The sequence below is a fragment of the Dasypus novemcinctus genome, chromosome 9 (assembly GCF_030445035.2).
Source record: "Dasypus novemcinctus isolate mDasNov1 chromosome 9, mDasNov1.1.hap2, whole genome shotgun sequence".
Taxonomy (NCBI): domain Eukaryota; kingdom Metazoa; phylum Chordata; class Mammalia; order Cingulata; family Dasypodidae; genus Dasypus; species Dasypus novemcinctus.
Window position 1 is genome coordinate 42,752,907 of NC_080681.1, and position 17,633 is coordinate 42,770,539.

Below are 17,633 nucleotides of genomic sequence, written 5' to 3' on the forward strand. Positions count from 1 at the left end.
TGAAGGATCCAATCCCATCTCCAATATTTACTGGATATACGATATTGGGTCAATCACTAAACCTGTCTGTGCCTCAGTTTTCTCATCTGTGAAATGGGGGATAACTATAACTTACCTCATAGGGTTTTCTGAAGGGATTAAATTAGTTAATATGTATAAAATACCTGGAACAGTACCTGGTAGTTGGTTCTCAGCTATTATTGAAACTAGTATTGTTATTATCTTAAGAATGTTGTAAATCCATTCTGCAAATATTTGTGAAATTCTCTATCTAAGTCTCTCCATCATTCCTTGAGAATACATTGATGTTTTAAATAGTGTTCATTAACTTTTAAAAACAATTACTATGTAACATATTCAAGGTTATACAGCTAGTAACTAGTAGCTGGTAATAAACAATTAACCTCTACTATAACACTATTAAACTGCATCTCATTACACAAGAGAAATCTGTTGTAAAGGAGTTAATAAAGTACAGGTTATCACTATATTAAATTACAAATTATTCATTAAATCTGCCAGCCAAGTACAAGTTAGTGTCCTTAAAACTAGCAATACAATTTGAAAAGATAATTCAAAAAGGTATTGGTGAATAACTGTTTTCTTTCACTAAGGCATACTGTTTGCTCACTCACAGAAGCAAAATCAAAAATTGGACTGTTATTGACAATACTGATATTAGAAATACATTATCAGAAAACATATACATTTTAACCTACAGGATCATTTCAACTTCAATATAAATATTATGTTGCAATATCACACTTTAAAATCTTAAAATCATACCTGATTTTCCTTTCTTCTACTGATATTGACTGTATCATCTTCATTTTTCCAAAGACTTAAAGGGAATAAAAGATTTTTATAGGTCATATTAAAACATGATTCATGAATATTAGCTTTTCCTATTTTATGTAGTTTATTTGATATTATGTAAAGACATATATAATAATGAATTGTTTAAAAAGTTGGCCTAAAACCAAATTCATTAATGACCAACAAAAACTACATTTATTATGAGTAATAAAATCTTATTTCATAACTAAATTTAAATCATAGTCCAACACCTACAGGAATGCAAATTATGTAGAAATTTATAAACAAATTTTGTTTATAGTATTTTTATGTATGACAATTATTTGTAAAAACCCCTGTCTTAGTTTTAAAAGACTGTATACAAATCTGTTGTTTAAGTACTATAATTTGGAAACTCAAATATAAGTTCTACCCATGACCAAGAATCCGGGAGGTAGAAAATTAGTTGAAAAAAAAAAACAAAGATAAACTTTCCTGTCATCAGGTTGTCCTTAAACACAAAAAGATTACAACAAAAATAAAATCAAATACTAAATTACCACTCATTATATTTGACAGGAATGTTAATATATAACATCAAAGAACCGAATCAAGGTTCTTGTAGTTATGATTTAACTAATTTCACTCATATCTTTGTTCTAATAAAAAGTCCTTATAATAGTATCATGGATACCTCACTCTTTCTCTTAGATTATAAGTGTAATCAATGTCAATGCTAATTACCTTTGTTTGTTGACAAAATAATCAGTATTTGAATCTTCTAATGATACTGGCAATTCAGATTTTCTAATTTTATTTTTTCCATTCTGGCTTTCTTTTGGAGTGCATTTTCCCCCAGCTGATGCTGAAGTTCATTCATGTCAAATAAAGTTCAGAATATTAAGAAAATGCTAAAATAAAATTTTATTTATATATACACACACACACTATAATCTTCTCCTATGTTTCAGAATCTCCATGAACTTTACATATATAAGGCAACAATTTCCAAGGTGAGTTTCATAAAACATTAGTTTATGTGAAAAGAGGATTCTTTGGTCAATTCAGTTTGGGAAACATTGGATTAAGCAACACTACACACGAATGTGACTCTCCTAAACTCTCTCTGTCTCTCACACATACATACTCATTCCAAGATTTCTTTGTCTTTCCGTACATTGTGAATCTGCAAGAGGGGGTTAGATTTTATGCAAACTTGTTTTAAAAATCTTGCCAAAAGCATCTTTTAAAATAGGGACTTTCTCTGCAAAATGGTCATGCAAATATAGAGAATATTTTATTTCACATACATTTCATATATAAAACCTTCATTTTAATAATTTTTCCATATAGGAACAACTGTACAATCTGTCTTTAAAATATTAATACTGATATACTATATGATTAATCAAAGCAAAAGATCCATTAACATGGCAGTGTTAATGCAGACTTTTTCCTCTTGAGGAAATCAATATTTTTAAAATATAGAAATAAATGAGCACAATCAATATTTTTTGTTCTAGTTAATATTTTGTTCTAGTTAATGTTAAATATTGGGAAGAGGATGTGACTCAAGTGATAAGGCCTCCATATACCATATGGGAGGACTCGGGTTTGATCCCTGGGTGCTAAAAAAGAAGAAGAGAAAGCATGCCTGTGAAGCAAACCGGTGCCTGCATGGAGAGCCAAGTGTCCGCACGGTGAGCTGAGTGCCCATGTGGTGAGCCAGTGCCTGCTCAGCAGGTCAATGCCCACGTACCTAGCCAAGTGTCTGTGTAGCAAGCCAAGTCCCCCCATAGTGAGCCACTGCCTGTGCAAGTGAGTCATGCAGCAAGAAGCTATGATGCAACAAAAGTGAGATGAAGGGAAGAGTCAAGGTGAAGTGCAGCAGAGACCAGGAACTGAGGTGGTGCAATTGACAGGGAACCTCTCTCCCCATCAGAGGTCCCCAGGATCAAATCCCAGTGAATCCTAGAGGAGAAAGATGAGAAGAGAAGACAAAAAGAGGGAAGTAGATACAGAAGATCACACAGCAAATGGACACAGACAGCAAAAACAGCAGGGCAGGGGAGGGGAATGGGAAGAAAAAACAGTGATGTCACACTAATAACTCCCTGGTTGGAAGGAAACACATTAAATGCATTGAAATACCTATAAAGCTTTTTTTTTTTTAAGATGTTAAATATTGAGGCTTGCCACAATATTTTGTTATTACAGTTCAAATATAAACCTGAAGCTTATATTGGTTTAATTTTAGTATGGCTGTTACTATTTATTTCCCATCTAGCACTCGAATAGTCACTTAAGGACAACAAACAGGGATTTTCTAAAAGAGTTATTCAATATAAAATGAACAAGAAATGGATATACTGGCTGCTTAAGAGCTAATAATAACTCAACAACAAAAAGACAATCCAATTTAAAAATCAGTAAAGGACTTGAATATTCCTCCAAAGAAGATGCAGAAATGGCCAATAAACACACGAAAAGCTACTCAACATCATTAGCCATTAGGGAAATACAAATCAAAACCATAATGAGAAACCACTTCATTTTCACTAGGATGGCTATTACTTAAAAAACAGAAAATAAAATTTGTCAGGGACGTGAAGAAATTGGAACTCTCAGGCATTGCTGGTGGGAATGTAAAATGGTGCCACCACTGTGGAAAACAGTTCAGCCTTTCCTCAAAACTTAAACATAGAATTACCAGAAGACCTGGTAATTCCAGTCTAAGATATTTAACTCAAAGAACTGGAAGCAGGAACTCAGACGGATATTTAAACATCCATGTCCAGAAAACATTATTTGCAACAGACAAATGGTAGAAACAACTCAAGAATACATCAACGGGAAGTGGTTGTGGCTCAACTGATAGTGTCCACCTACCATATAGGAGGTCCAGCATTTGGTACCCAGGCCTCCTGAGAGCTATAGTAGGTAGGTATATAAAGTGTCATAAGTCACAGAAAAGGGAGTGATAACTGTGAAACTGGGTTTTGAACTGAGATGTTTGCTGGGCAAAGGGGGTACAAATGTGTAGCATTTTTGGCAAATAGTGAAAAGTCCAATATGACTCTAGTGCAGTGTTGTAAAGAACAGGTTTTAGCCAAGCATGTAAAAGTTCAAATCTTGACATTGTCACCGTAGCTGTGACCCTAGGTAACTTATTTCTCTAAGCTTCAATTTCCTTATCTCTAACATAGGACAGTACATGTAAAGCATCTAGTATAGGTCCCTCTTTAAGAAGTCTCTTGACTTCAAGTTATGATTTCTATCCCACCACCACTTTCCTAGTTCAGGGCCTTATTACCTCAGTCCATTCTCCATACTGCCACCTAATTTATTTTTCTAGAACTCAAATCTAGTCTCCTGCTATTCCTGTTAAAAACTTTAAGTAGCTTCAAGACAGTTTGGAATCTCTAGAAGTCCCAGGAACAAAAGGAAGTTCTGTACTCACTATCAAGTCTTTTCCACATGTCTGTATCAGTTGCTTATAAGACTGGGGGAAGAGGAGGACACCTGAGAGAGCTCTTCATCAGTGGCACACTATGAAATCCCATCTTCCTCTTGGCACCCTTCTCTCATACAAAGCAAAAGCTTTAAGCTAATGGATGAGTAGGAAACTCTGCCACCATAGGACCCACCTTTCCTCTATATGAGTCTTGCACTGAGTAACAAGCAAATCCTACCACTGGCAAATGAGTAAGAAACCCTCCCACCACCAATCTTGGCAAAGCTCAAGTAAGGAGTAGGAGCAAAAGTTCTATGTCCCTGGGAGAAGGAAATCCTTTTGAGTCCAGGACCCTACACTGATACTAATCATAGGTCTGCTACCACTTGGGGAGGAGAAAAGGACTCTCTCTTCCCAAGATACAAGGCAGAATTTGGCTGCTCCAGAGAAAGGAGCAAGAATGCTGAGAAAGCCCTACTCTCAAAGCCCCAGAACAGAAACTCTACTAAAATGAGGCTGGGCCAGAAGAATCAAGAATTCTCCCTACCTTCACCATGAGTTTCAATCCAAGTAAATGCAACAACAGTCTTCTGCTGATGAAAGGATTATGCAAAGATCCTCCTCTTTGATGCAGGTATGCAGGGGCTGATGATAACTGAGCAGCAAGAACACTGAGAAAATTGCTTTTACAAGTCAGACCCCATACTAAACACAAGTAGAAGCAGCCTACTGCTGAAGAAATTTGAAATCTGTGATGCAATGAAGATAATTATAGCAATCAAAAAACTCAAATTCAGGTCAACTAACTAAATGGACTCAGTCTCCATTTCCCTCCCCACACTAACAGTCTGATAAAAGAAGAGGCATGCCTATTACCAAGCATAAATATTATTTACCTTAGTTTCTGTTTCACATAGAGTATATATGATGCAGTGAACAAGTACAAGGCACACCAAAAAGCAAGCAAAACTACAACCCCCTGTCAAGAGATAAAGCAGTCAAGAGAACTGGATCCAAAAATGGCCTAGGTTTTGAAATAATCAAACATGGATTTGAAAACTGTGCAATAAGTTAAAGATATAATATAAATGATGCTCCACATGCAAGAATGAGAAAATTCCAGCAGAGATAGAATGTTTAAAAGAAAGTTAAATGGAAATGTTATAAAATTTTAAAAAAACATATCAGAGTTGAAAAGTAATTTGATAGACATATCAGTAGACTGTACACAACAAGGAAATCAATGAACTTCAAGATAGGTTAACAGGGGAGTGGATGTGACTCAAGCTGTTGAGCACCCGCCTCCCACAAGGGAAGTCCCGGGTTTGGTTCCCAGTGCCTCCTGAAAAACAAAACAAATAACAAGCAAAACAAAAGAAAAAACCAACTCAGGGAAGCCAATGTGGTTCAATGGTTGACTGCCGGCTTCCTACATATGAGGTCCTGTGTTCAATCCCTGGCCCCCAGTACCTAAAAGAAAAGAAAAGAAAACAAAACAAAAACAAAACCCAGAAAGATAGGTCAACAGCAATTATCCAAATACAGAAAGAAAAATGAATGTATGGGAGTGGGGATGGGGGAGGAAAAACAGGGCATCCAAGAGCTGTGGGACAATAATGAATGGTTTAACACATAACGGAGTTCTAGAAGGAGAAAAGAGAGAGAATAGGCAGAAGATATATTTTAAAAGATAACAGTCAAGAATTTTCCAAAATTCATGAAACACAACAAATAAAATTTTTATTTACATTCATTTTTTGGATTCTTTTGGATTGAGTAGTTTTTATGATTTAATTTTATCTTCACTATTGGTATATTTTAGTTATACCTCATTTTAAACATTTTTTAGTTGCTGCTTTGGGGAAAATGACCTAAATAAAAATTTAAAAAATACTGGACAAATCATAATCATTCTGTTGAAAACCAAAGGTAAAATCTTAAAGACAGCAGATAAAAAAAGAAACAAAAATACCACAGACTTCTCCACAGAAATTATACAATTCATAAGACAACAGAGAGATATCTTTAAACATGCACACAAATGAAACAGCAAACAAAACCCAGAATTTTATACCCAGGAAAAATATCTCTCAAAATTTAAGATAAAAAAAGTGTTTTTTTCAGATAATAAATAAAAGTAAAGAGAATTCATTGCCAGAAGACTTTCACTACAAGAAATGTTAAAGAAGTTTTCCAGCAAAAAAGAAATTGTAATAATGAGGGTAAATATAAAATCATTTCTCCTTATTTTTTTATCTCTTTCAAAGATAATTGACAAAGGTAAATGGTAACAAGGTATTGTGGAGTTTATAACATATGAGGAAGTAAAATGTCTGACAACAATAGCACAAAAGATGCAAAGGAGGAAATAGGTATGGTGCTACAAGGTTCTTAAACTATATGTGAAGTTGTATATAATTTGAAGGTTGGCTTCAAATTAAAATTTATGTAATATATACCCCAGAGCAGGTGTTAGCAAACCTTTTTGTAAAGTTCCAGATAGTAAATATTTTAGGCTTATGAAGCATAGGGTCACAACTATTCTACTCTGCCACTGTAGTTACAGTAGTGCAAAAGCAGCTATTGATAATATGTAAATAAATGGACATGGCCATGTTCCAATTAAACCTTATTTACAAATAACAGGATATAGTATATGGATCATAATAAAAAAATAATAGTAGTTTGCTGACTTCTTCACTAAAGCGGCCCCTAAAAAATTTTTAAAATAAAATATAACTACAATATGCCAATAGTGGAGATAAAATGAAATCATAAAAAGTACTCAATGCAAAAGAAAACCAAGAAAAAAGTGAATGAAAAAAGCAAACAGATGAACCAAATTGAAAACAGTATATTTAAAACCAATTATAGGGGAAGCAGACTTGGCTCAATGGTTAGATCATCCACCTACCACATGGGAGGTCCGTGGTTCAAACCCAGGGCCTCCTTTACCTGCGTGGAGCTGGCTCACGTGCAGTGCTGATGCACACAAGGAGTGCTGTGCCACGCAGGGTGTCCCCCATGTAGGGGAGCCCCACGCACAAGGAGTACGCCCCGTAAGGAAAGCCGCCCAGTGTGAAAGAAAGTTCAGCCTGCCTAGGAGTAGCACTGCACACATGGAGAGCTGATGCAGCAAGATGATGCAACAAAAAGAGACACAGATTCCCAGTGCTGCTGACAAGAATAGAAGCAGACACACAAGAACACATAGCAAATGGATACATAGAACAGACAACTGGGGCAGGGCAGGGTGGGGCGGGGCGGGGCAGGATGGGGGAAGGGGAGAGAATAAATAAAAATAAATCTTGAGGGAAACGGACTTTGGCCCAGTGGTTAGGGCGTCCGTCTACCATATGGGAGGTCTGCGGTTCAAACCCCGGGCCTCCTTGACCCGTGTGGAGCTGGCCATGTGCAGTGCTGATGCGCGCAAGGAGTGCCGTGCCACGCAAGGGTGTCCCCCGCATGGGGGAGCCCCACGCGCAAGGAGTGCGCCCCGTAAGGAGAGCCGCCCAGCGTGAAAAGAAAGAGCAGCCTGCCCAGGAATGGCGCCGCCCACACTTCCCGTGCCGCTGACGGCAACAGAAGCGGACAAAGAAACAAGACACAGCAAATAGACACCAAGAACAGACAACCAGGGGAGGGGGGGAAATTAAATAAATAAATAAATCTTTAAAAAATAAAAATAAAAAATAATAAATCTTGAAAAAATAAATAAATAAAACCCATTATATCATAACTTCATTACATTTAAATGATCTAAACATCCAAATTAAAAGGCAGAGATTATCAAGCTGGTTGAAAAAAAATCCAAGACCTAACTATATACTGTGTACAAGAAACTCACTTTGAATACAAAAGCAAAAGAATGGAAAAAATAAAAAGAAATTAAAAAAACAAAGCAAAACAAAAAAAGACAAAGATATACCATGCAAGCACTAATCAAAAGAAAGCCAAAGTAGCCACACTAATATCAGACTAAGTAAACTTCAGAATCAGGACAGTTACCAAAGAATAAAGAGGAACATAACATAACAATATAGAAATCTATTTACTGAGAATAGGTAACAATCATAAATATACATGCACCTAATAACAAAACTTCAAGATATAAAAAGCAAAAACTGGTAAAATGCTTGGAGATTTCACCACTCTTCTTTCAGTAAAGGATAAAATTTAAGAACTCCTTTCATCAAAAGAACTATAAAGCAAGAAGACAAACCACAAACTAAAATCTAGACTATAAGCATATATATTTATGTAGGAATGTATACAGTTATGAATCAATATATTAAAAGAAAGAACAGAAAATGGATAAAAGATATGAATTGGTATTCCATGAAGATAAATTCAAATCAAAATGACAATCAAACATACTTTCAAAATACTCACATATATTTGAAAGTGGTTAAAAGGAGAAAGTATATGTTACTAGAATAAAAATTTAAAAAACAACAACACTGGATTGTACAACATAAACAGTGACCCCTAATGTAAACCACAAACTATATTTAATAGTATAATAATATTTTTCACCAATTCACAAATATATCACACTAATGCAAGGTGTTAATAATGGAGGAGTAAATGGGAACTCTATTTTCTGCATGATTTTTCTGTAAACCTACAACTTCTCTTATTAAAAAAAAAAAGTAAAAATATACTCAACCAAAGAGAACTTTTAGGAAATAAAAATAAATTATTTGGAATTAAAAATTTAGTGTAAGGATATAACAGCAGATTAGACACAGCAAAAGAGAGAATAAGATAGTTCTGGAAGACAGACCTAAGGAAATTATCCAGAATGTAGAGCAGAGAAACAAGGTGATAGAAAATGTCCAATATAATGGCAACATTATGGCTCAATAGGAATTTTCAGGCATATGTGCTATGACCACTTTGTAAAACAGACATTTTTAGTAAAGTTGAACATGTGATATAATTCCAGTCCTTGGTATGCTCCCTAGACATACTCTTGCACATGTACATTTAGGAGCCAAGTACAAAAATGTCCAAAAAAACCATATTTGTAATAGCCTCAAACTGGTAACAAATCAAATGTCCATCATCAGAATAGGTAAATAAACTCTATTCATACAATGGAAGAGTATACAACAATGAAAATAAATGAGTGTTTCATGTGGCAACATGGCTTAATTTCACTATTACATTGTTGAGTAAAAGAAGTACAAGGAAAATATTTTCAATATGATTCTACCTAAATAAAATTCAAAATAGGCAAAACTGAACTATATTGTTTAGGATACACATAAGAATTTTAAAACTATAAAGAAAATCAAAAAAATAATTATCACAAAAATTAGAATAGTAGCTATTTCTATTGAGGGAAGAAAGAGAATGTGACTAAAGAGAGGCACATAAGGCGGGAAAGTCTTTCAAGAAGAATAACAAAAAGCAATATTACCTTGGAACCAGCAAGCAAACTTCTAAAAAATAAAGTATAAATGTATGGAGCTGTATTTAGAAAAATTTTCACTACAGCAATATTCATAATAGCAAAAACATTAATGTAGGTTTGGATAAATAAATTATGGAACAGGGAATTTTATAATGCTGTAGATATATATTCATTGGTATGAAATATCTATATATCTATGATCCACTCTAAAAGAGGCTTTAAAAGAATTCATATGTGTTCTCATTTTTGAAAAATAAAAAATGCTTATATATAAAAACTAGGAAAAAACCCTTGGAAGAACATAAACCAAAGTACTAATAGAAGATATATCTGGATGATGGGATTATGGTCAACATTTATTTTCTTCCTTATACTTATCAATGTTCCTAGGACTGCTTAAAACAGGTATTCACTGATCTCTCATTTAAAGTATCATTACTCTTTTTGGAGTAAAGCACTCAGAAGTTAATACCACTTAAAAACTACACTTGCAAAACTTTACAGAATTAAAAACTCCCACCAAAATTTTTTTGGGTTTTGTGCAGGTAGCATAGTTCAAGAATTTGGCTAGTGGCCCAGGATATGAAGTATAACGCCACTCATAGCTTGATGGAAGGTAATCGCCTGCTCCATTGGGCACTTGACTTGTACTGTTCAGAAATACTAGAATTGCACTCTGTGAATTTTTGTGGGTTTTTTTTTTCCTTTAACCTTTAAGAGATGTCATGACTGTAAAGCAATATTAACAATGTAGAGATGCCTGGAGATTAAAAAAAGCAGGTAAAGATTTTCCCTGATGGGCATCAGTAATGAAATAGGAGAATCTCATCCACATGTGTCATTTTGATGAAAGCACATTAGAACAGTAAGTAAGTATTAAATATGCCTAAGATTAAAGAAAGTGCTAAATTTGGAACATCATTGGGTACCTAGAATATAAGATTTCTATACTTGAAGATGGAGAAAAACATAACTGGTAAAGAATTAGTGTATTCTGCAGTAACAGTATTCATTTGCGGGGAATTTTTTTTACTTAAAAATGTTTAATATATCCATTTTTCTATCACAGAAGGTTATATATATGCAATATAGTGAAAAAGTTAAATTTATTTTTTTTCAATCTATTCTTGGAATTTAGTACCAGTTTTACTTATATATTTTTAAATTTTATTTTGAGGTAAGCATTTTTTAATTACCTATCACTTTTCAGGAATCTATCAGTAAATTGGTGAGTGTACACAGATAAAAATATTCTTTGAAATACAAATGTACCCCAGTGAGGTATAAAAGAGGTTATTTTTGCCTTCATATGGCATTGTTTTCCTGGATAAAACCCTTCAGCTTCTGGATAATACCAAATTTTTATGGAGTAATTACTTCTTTTTTCTTCCCCTTCCCCTTCCCCTTCAGCCTTAATTTTTTCTTAAGTATCTGAAACTATTTTATTTTAAAAGAAGGAAAGATGGTAGTTTAAGTGCTATAAGTATTTTAATTATAGTTTTTAAAATTTTAGCATAATACTTAAATTTGTGCTTTTCTCACATGGCGAAAGTCTTTAAAAAATCTCCAAATTGAATTGTAGCTTTCCTTTTATACTAACCATATTTGTAAGGCTGGGTTTGCCCAGAATTTGTTCACAGACCTACTGCTAAAATGAACTATAATAACGTCTTTGTTTTTCCCATTCCAGTTAAAATCACCTTCTTCCTGATTCTTGTTAAGAAGTTCTTTCAAAGTGTTTTCTAACAAACTGGGATCTATTCCAGGTTCTTCCTTTGACAAAGTTACACTAACTGGTCTGTGGATTGTTCCATCAGCTTCTGCAACAACATTATAAGTCTGCCGCCCAAATAAAGTAACTGTTGATGGTGATGAATAAATATTTCCTAAATGGTCCATTACAGGAAGCAAATATAATTCTGGCTGAAGAGCCTAAAACATGTAAGAAATTTTTAAAAATTAGACTGTAATTAAAACCAGTATGCTTAAAAATAGGCTAAAAAGTCATATTACATACATATGGAGGAGCAAATGATTTGAGTTTCAGTTCTGATTCTTGCTTTGCCTTCACCTAAAAAAAAAGAGAAAAAAGTAAAGGTTCGTAATTTTTCTTAATTATTTTTACTTCCATTTTTTTGCAGAAGACATATATCTGCTGCATATAAATGAAATTTAAAAGCTAATAACTAAGGCTAAAGTCTAAAAAATGTAGAATATAATCCCATTTCTATTCATTATACTAAATACAACAGAAATTTTATGTCCTTTAAAAAAATAATTAAGGCTATCACTTGCATGGATGCACCATGTACCAGGCATTCTAAGTGCTTTACATATATTATTTTATTTAATTTTCACATCTCTATGCAATAGGCACTATTACTATCCCTAATTTATGGGCAAGGAGACTGTGGCACAGGGAAATAACTTACCCAAGATTTAAAAACTATTAAGTTTCCAAGTTAGGATTCAACATGAGGTATTCTGGACTCCAGACTACAACCTTGTAAACCTTATTTCCTACACATTCAACCTATAGAGTTCATTTGTTATTTATTTATGTATTCAACAAATATTGAGAATATATATGTCAGGCAGTGCTCTACATGATGAGAATATAGTGAGTGTTAGGACTAAGTTATTGCTCTTATACAGCTTACATTCTATTTTGGAGAACAGGTGTTAATAAGTAAACATGATTAGGATTAGGATAAGTGCTTTATGAAAAAAATATATAATAGTAAGTTGGAGAAAGAGTATCTACAAATTAGCTGGTCAGAGAAGGCCTTTTTAAAAAGGTAATACTTAAGCCGAGGCCCAAATTAAAAAAGAAGCCTGCTATCCTAAAATCAAGGGACAGTGATTTCCAGGTATATGCAAGGACCATAAATCAAAAATAAGTTTGCTAATGGAAGAAATTGTAGCATTGATGTGAAGAAAGTGGCCACGGTAGCTGCTGAGGGTAGGGAGAGGGAAGAAGAGATATGATGTGGGGGCATTTTCAGGACTTGGAGTTGTCCTGGGTGGTACTGCAGGGACAGATGCTAGACATTGTACATCCTGCCACGGCCCACTGGGTGGACTGGGGTAGAGTGTAAACTACAATGTAAACCATTATCCATGTGGCACAGCAGTGCTCCAAAATGTGTTCACCAAATGCAATGAATGTCCCACGATGATGAAAGAGGTGGTTGATGTGGGAGGAGTGGGGTGAGAGGGATGGGGGGTATATGGATATCTCATATTTTTTTAATGTAACATTTGAAAAAAAAAGGAAAGGAAAAAAAATAATAAGTTTGTCTTGTTTGAGGACTAGAGGAAGATATTTATGGCTGAAGTTTAGAGCCAAGGGAAAAATGATAGGAGATGAAATCTGAGAGGCAGCCTATTCCTTAGGCCCTTCTTATTTCTTGCATGAACCACTACAAAAACCTCCTAGTTGGAATACCTACCTCTAGTTTCTTCCCATTTCAATGCATCCTTCTCAGTGAGGCCCAATTAATTTTACTGAAGGTTACGATCATTTCACTCTCCTGCTCAAAACTCCAAAGTCTCAGAAAAAAGTCCAAACTCCTTTATCTGGCATTCAAGATCTTCAACTACGTTTACAATTTATGCCCCACTATTCCCTTTCATAAGGACTATGATCCAGTGAAAAATTAGCCATTTACTCTTCTCAGTTGCCTGCCTTTCCACCCCTGTGCTCATTCTATTTTCTCTGCTCAGAAAATTTTGCCCACTCTTCATCTTCAAGACCAAATATCTATCTTTCAAGATCCAAATGAGAATCACTTTTTCCTCAAAGTTCTCTACCCCCACTCCCCACTTCCCTGGCTGGAAGTAATCTCTTTTCCTCTGAATCCCCAAAATATGCACTTTTAAATTAATTATTTATACTTGCTTATTTTATCTTTACTACATCATTAAACACTCTTTTAGGGAAGGATCCATTTCTAATTCTTTTCACTAGTTTTTTGCACAGAGAAAACATCAATAAACACTTGTCAAAAATAATAAAATATTACAAGGATTTTAGAAGTTGACCTAAATTACCTTGAAGGTCCCTTCTACCCTGGGATTTTGTGATTGATGTTTTATAAATTGATATATCATGAAAAAGAACAAAAAGTTATTACTAGAGCTGTTTCTCTTCTTCCTCATTTGAGAAAAACTAAATTAATATTCTGTCATACTAAACAGATACTTAATGTCAAAAAGCTTCTTCAGATTTAGCTCTTTTCCCAATAATCCCATGTAGTAAATTCCTCTATAGCAGTTCTCTGGGGGAAAATGCTTAATTTTTCACATCATTCATTTTTAAATTTTTTCAATGAACATTTAATGCCTCTAAGTGCAAAGCACCTTGTTAGTAACTGATTTTAGATATAATTGTGAATAAAATAAAGTTCCTGTCCACAGGAGCTACAATCTAATGGTAGAGTTATCTACTGAAAAAATGATCACCATAAAAATGCATAATAATAACATAACATGTTAACTAGAGTAGAATAGGAATATACTACATTTTAAAGAGTTTAAATATTGATAACTTTGATTAAAGAAATAAATTGTATATGGATATGAGAAAGCAGGAATTTTGACATCTGATGGCTCGTTGGATCAGGAATTTCAGCTATAAATACCTTCTATTTAGAAAACCCTGATACTAAATTATAGAATTACAAATAGGAGTGTTCAATATATAATAGCTGACAACAAAAAATATGTTGGAGCCATATCATTTTCACACCAAAGTAAGTTAACTGTGGTCTAAGCAATGAGAACTCAATTTTCTCCAGAACATAAGACACAAGTTCTTGTTTAAAAAGCTTAAAACACTATCATTAAAAATATATATATATATATATATATAACTTATATGATATGATTTTAAGTTTATCTTCCTTTTCTTCCCAAGGAAATTCACATGGAGAAAAAAAAACCTGCATCATTTTTGTATATGATGATATTCCAATCAGGCCCATCTTTACTTGATGATCTGTGTGCTTAGTGATACTTCCATTTCATTAATTATGATTGAGATGACATATCCTATAGTATATTTTAATCAGAAGGAAAAATATTAAGAAAACTTACCACAGCTAGATTATTTCCTATGCATTTCAGAAACAAGAATTTTTCTGCAACAGCATCTTCACCAAGGAACTCACCAAGGCGCTCCCTCAGGGCTTGTAAAGTAAGTTGAGGAGATACTCTGAAATATCATGACATTCCCTTATAATGTAAAGTTAAACAGATTTTGGCTATCTAAATAATTCAATAACTTTAGTCAGCTAAATCATATCATAAGTACTGATTTAATGTATCAGATGTAGTTTAATATACCATGCTTTTACAGTACAATGCTGGGCACTTTATAGGTCCTCAATAAATGTTTTTTTTAAATGACTAATGAAAACTGTCTTTTTTAGTTATGCAAATGGAAACTGTTTATAAAAGTCCTTTCTGTACAAGAAAGGAAAATGATTGTTTACTTTTCTCATCCACCTCCAAATGTTACTGTAAAATAAAACTTTGCTATGGAATTCATATACTTTTATACCTATATTAAAGAATGATTTAATTACAGATATTTACTTTGGAAGTTTGGCAGGATAAGCTAGTGCTTGGAAAATTTCTTCAATCAAATGTTGTAGACTTCTTATTTTCAATAATAGTAAGGACATTTCATTCCTCAATGTCTAAAATTTAAAGCTACCATTTATGCTATTTTCTGAGTTCTTGATTTTCTAAGATCTTATGAGAAATGTAATATAATTAATTAACTCAATAAAAATACTTATTGAGTCCCTACTATGTGCCAGGCATTGTTCCAAATGGTAGGAATATGACAATGAACAAAACAAACAAAAATCTCTGCCTTCCTCAACCTTACAGTCAGGTGGTGGGAGAGAAAAATTAACAAAATAAATGAATAAAAATTACAATTAATAAAATAGTGCTAAGTAATACTGAAATAAAGAAGGGAAGGGAAAAAAACACTGTACCTGCAATTTAAAATACAGTGATCAGAGAAGGACTAAACAAAAAAGCAATATTTGAATAAAGACCTAAAAGAGATGAGAAAACCTATGGGAAAGGAAGAAAGAACTTTTAGACAAAAGCAACAAGTGTAAGAGTCCTGATGGAGACCATGGCTGATGTTTTCCAGAACAGAAGGGAGACTAATATTCTGGTTTTTATCTTTATCTGGTTAAAGATAGTGATGGGGGGAAGCGGACTTGGCCCAATGGATAGGGCATCCACCTACCACATGGGAGGTCTGCAGTTCAAACCCTGGGCCTCCTTGACCTGTGTGGAGCTGGCCCATGTGCAGTGCTGATGTGCGCAAGGAGTGCCCTGCCGCTCAGGAGTGTCCCCAGCGTAGGGGAGCCCCATGCGCAGGGAGTGCGTCCCGTAAGGAGAGCCACCCAGTGCAAAAGAAAGTGTAGCCTGCCCAAGAGTGGCACCGCACACATGGAGAGCTGACACAACAAGGTAACACAATGGAAAGAAACACAGATTCCCGGTGCCGCTGATAAGGATGGAAGCAGTCACAGAGGAGCACGCAGGAAATGGACACAGAGAGCAGACAACTAGGGCGGGGGGTGGGGGGGGAAGGGGAGAGAAATAAATTAAAAAAATAAATCTTAAAAAAAAAGATAGAGATGGGGAGGATTAGGAAGGGCTCAAGAGAGATAACAACAGGCAGTCAGATCACATAGTGCCAAGTGTTTTACTGTGTATTAATGTCAAAATATACACATACATATATATATGTACATATTCACATATACATATATATGTTCTATGTTTATATTTTTTAAACAGTTAAGTGAAAAGGGCATTGGGAATACACTGCTTTAGCCGCTATTCACAGATCTTCTATAGCTTTCTCATTTCAAATAAGTTCTCTCTTATTTCTCATAATTAATTCTCTTGATTCTTTCTGTGCATAACCATAGTAATATACTGGTTATATACTGTTTTCTACATGTTAATAAAATGGCCAAGTGATATATTTTCCTTTAGCACTGCTTGGTTTAACTATACCGCTATTTATTTATTTATTTTTTTAAAGATTTATTTATTTATTTAATTCCCTTCCCTCCCTCGGTTGTCTGTTCTCTGTGTCTATTTGCTGCATCTTGTTTCTTTGTCCGCTTCTGTTGTCATGAGCAGCACAGGAAGTGTGTGCGGCGCCATTCCTGGGCAGGCTGCACTTTCTTTTGCGCCCGGCGGCTCTCCTTAAGGGGTGCACTCCTTGTGCGTTGGGCTCCCATACGCGGGGGACACCCCTGCGTGGCACAGCACTCCTTGCGTGCATCAGCACTGTGCATGGGCCAGCTCCACACGAGTAAAGGAGGCCCGGGGTTTGAACCGCGGACCTCCCATGTTATACCGCTATTTATTGATAGTCTTCATTAAGGTCGGAATTGGATCCGTTAAATGGACAAGATATTTTTACTCATAATCTCATTTATAGATTGATTTTTCAGGTAAATTATTACATGACCACAAAATACTTGCCTTATAAATCCAGCTGAAATGAATTTGTTAACAACTTCTATTGAGATGGTATTTAACTTATAGTTCCATGATCCTTCAGGGACATAAAAAACATGAAGTTCCACCAACTGATAAATCAAAAAGAAAATTAGTTAAAATAACTTTAAATTTTGAATAAAAACAATTGATATACTCTAGAATTTTAAGTTTAATAAACATAACTGAAATAAACACAGAATACATTCATCCCTCTCAATAAACAAGCAAAAAGAAAACAAAGATCCAAAAATTTATTTTTCAGTTGGCTACTTGGTACTTGAAACACATTTTCTCAGGAAACAAAGTCATAGATGAGGCTCCTAGATTACTCTCACAACACCATCTTTGACCTATGCTGTTCTTTTAATGGCCTGCAGTAAGAATACTGGAGCACCAAGATCAGTTTTCTTACCACAA

The 17,633-nt window shown here is 34.5% G+C and overlaps 1 protein-coding gene across 3 annotated transcripts in view; it reads right to left on the bottom strand.

Annotated features, from left to right (window-relative positions):
- The window catches only part of SPATA1 (spermatogenesis associated 1), a 103,165-nt gene that overhangs the window by 59,036 nt on the left and 26,496 nt on the right, over window positions 1-17,633 (bottom strand). For all 3 annotated transcript variants that reach the window (XM_023589393.3, XM_058303255.2, XM_058303254.2), the window contains exons 3-8: window positions 17,199-17,305; window positions 14,766-14,883; window positions 11,686-11,739; window positions 11,369-11,600; window positions 1,540-1,660; window positions 787-841 (exon numbers count right to left, since the gene is read on the bottom strand). In XM_023589393.3, coding sequence (XP_023445161.2) covers window positions 787-841; window positions 1,540-1,660; window positions 11,369-11,600; window positions 11,686-11,739; window positions 14,766-14,883; window positions 17,199-17,305 — 687 coding nt within the window. The remainder of the gene's footprint in view (window positions 1-786; window positions 842-1,539; window positions 1,661-11,368; window positions 11,601-11,685; window positions 11,740-14,765; window positions 14,884-17,198; window positions 17,306-17,633) is intronic.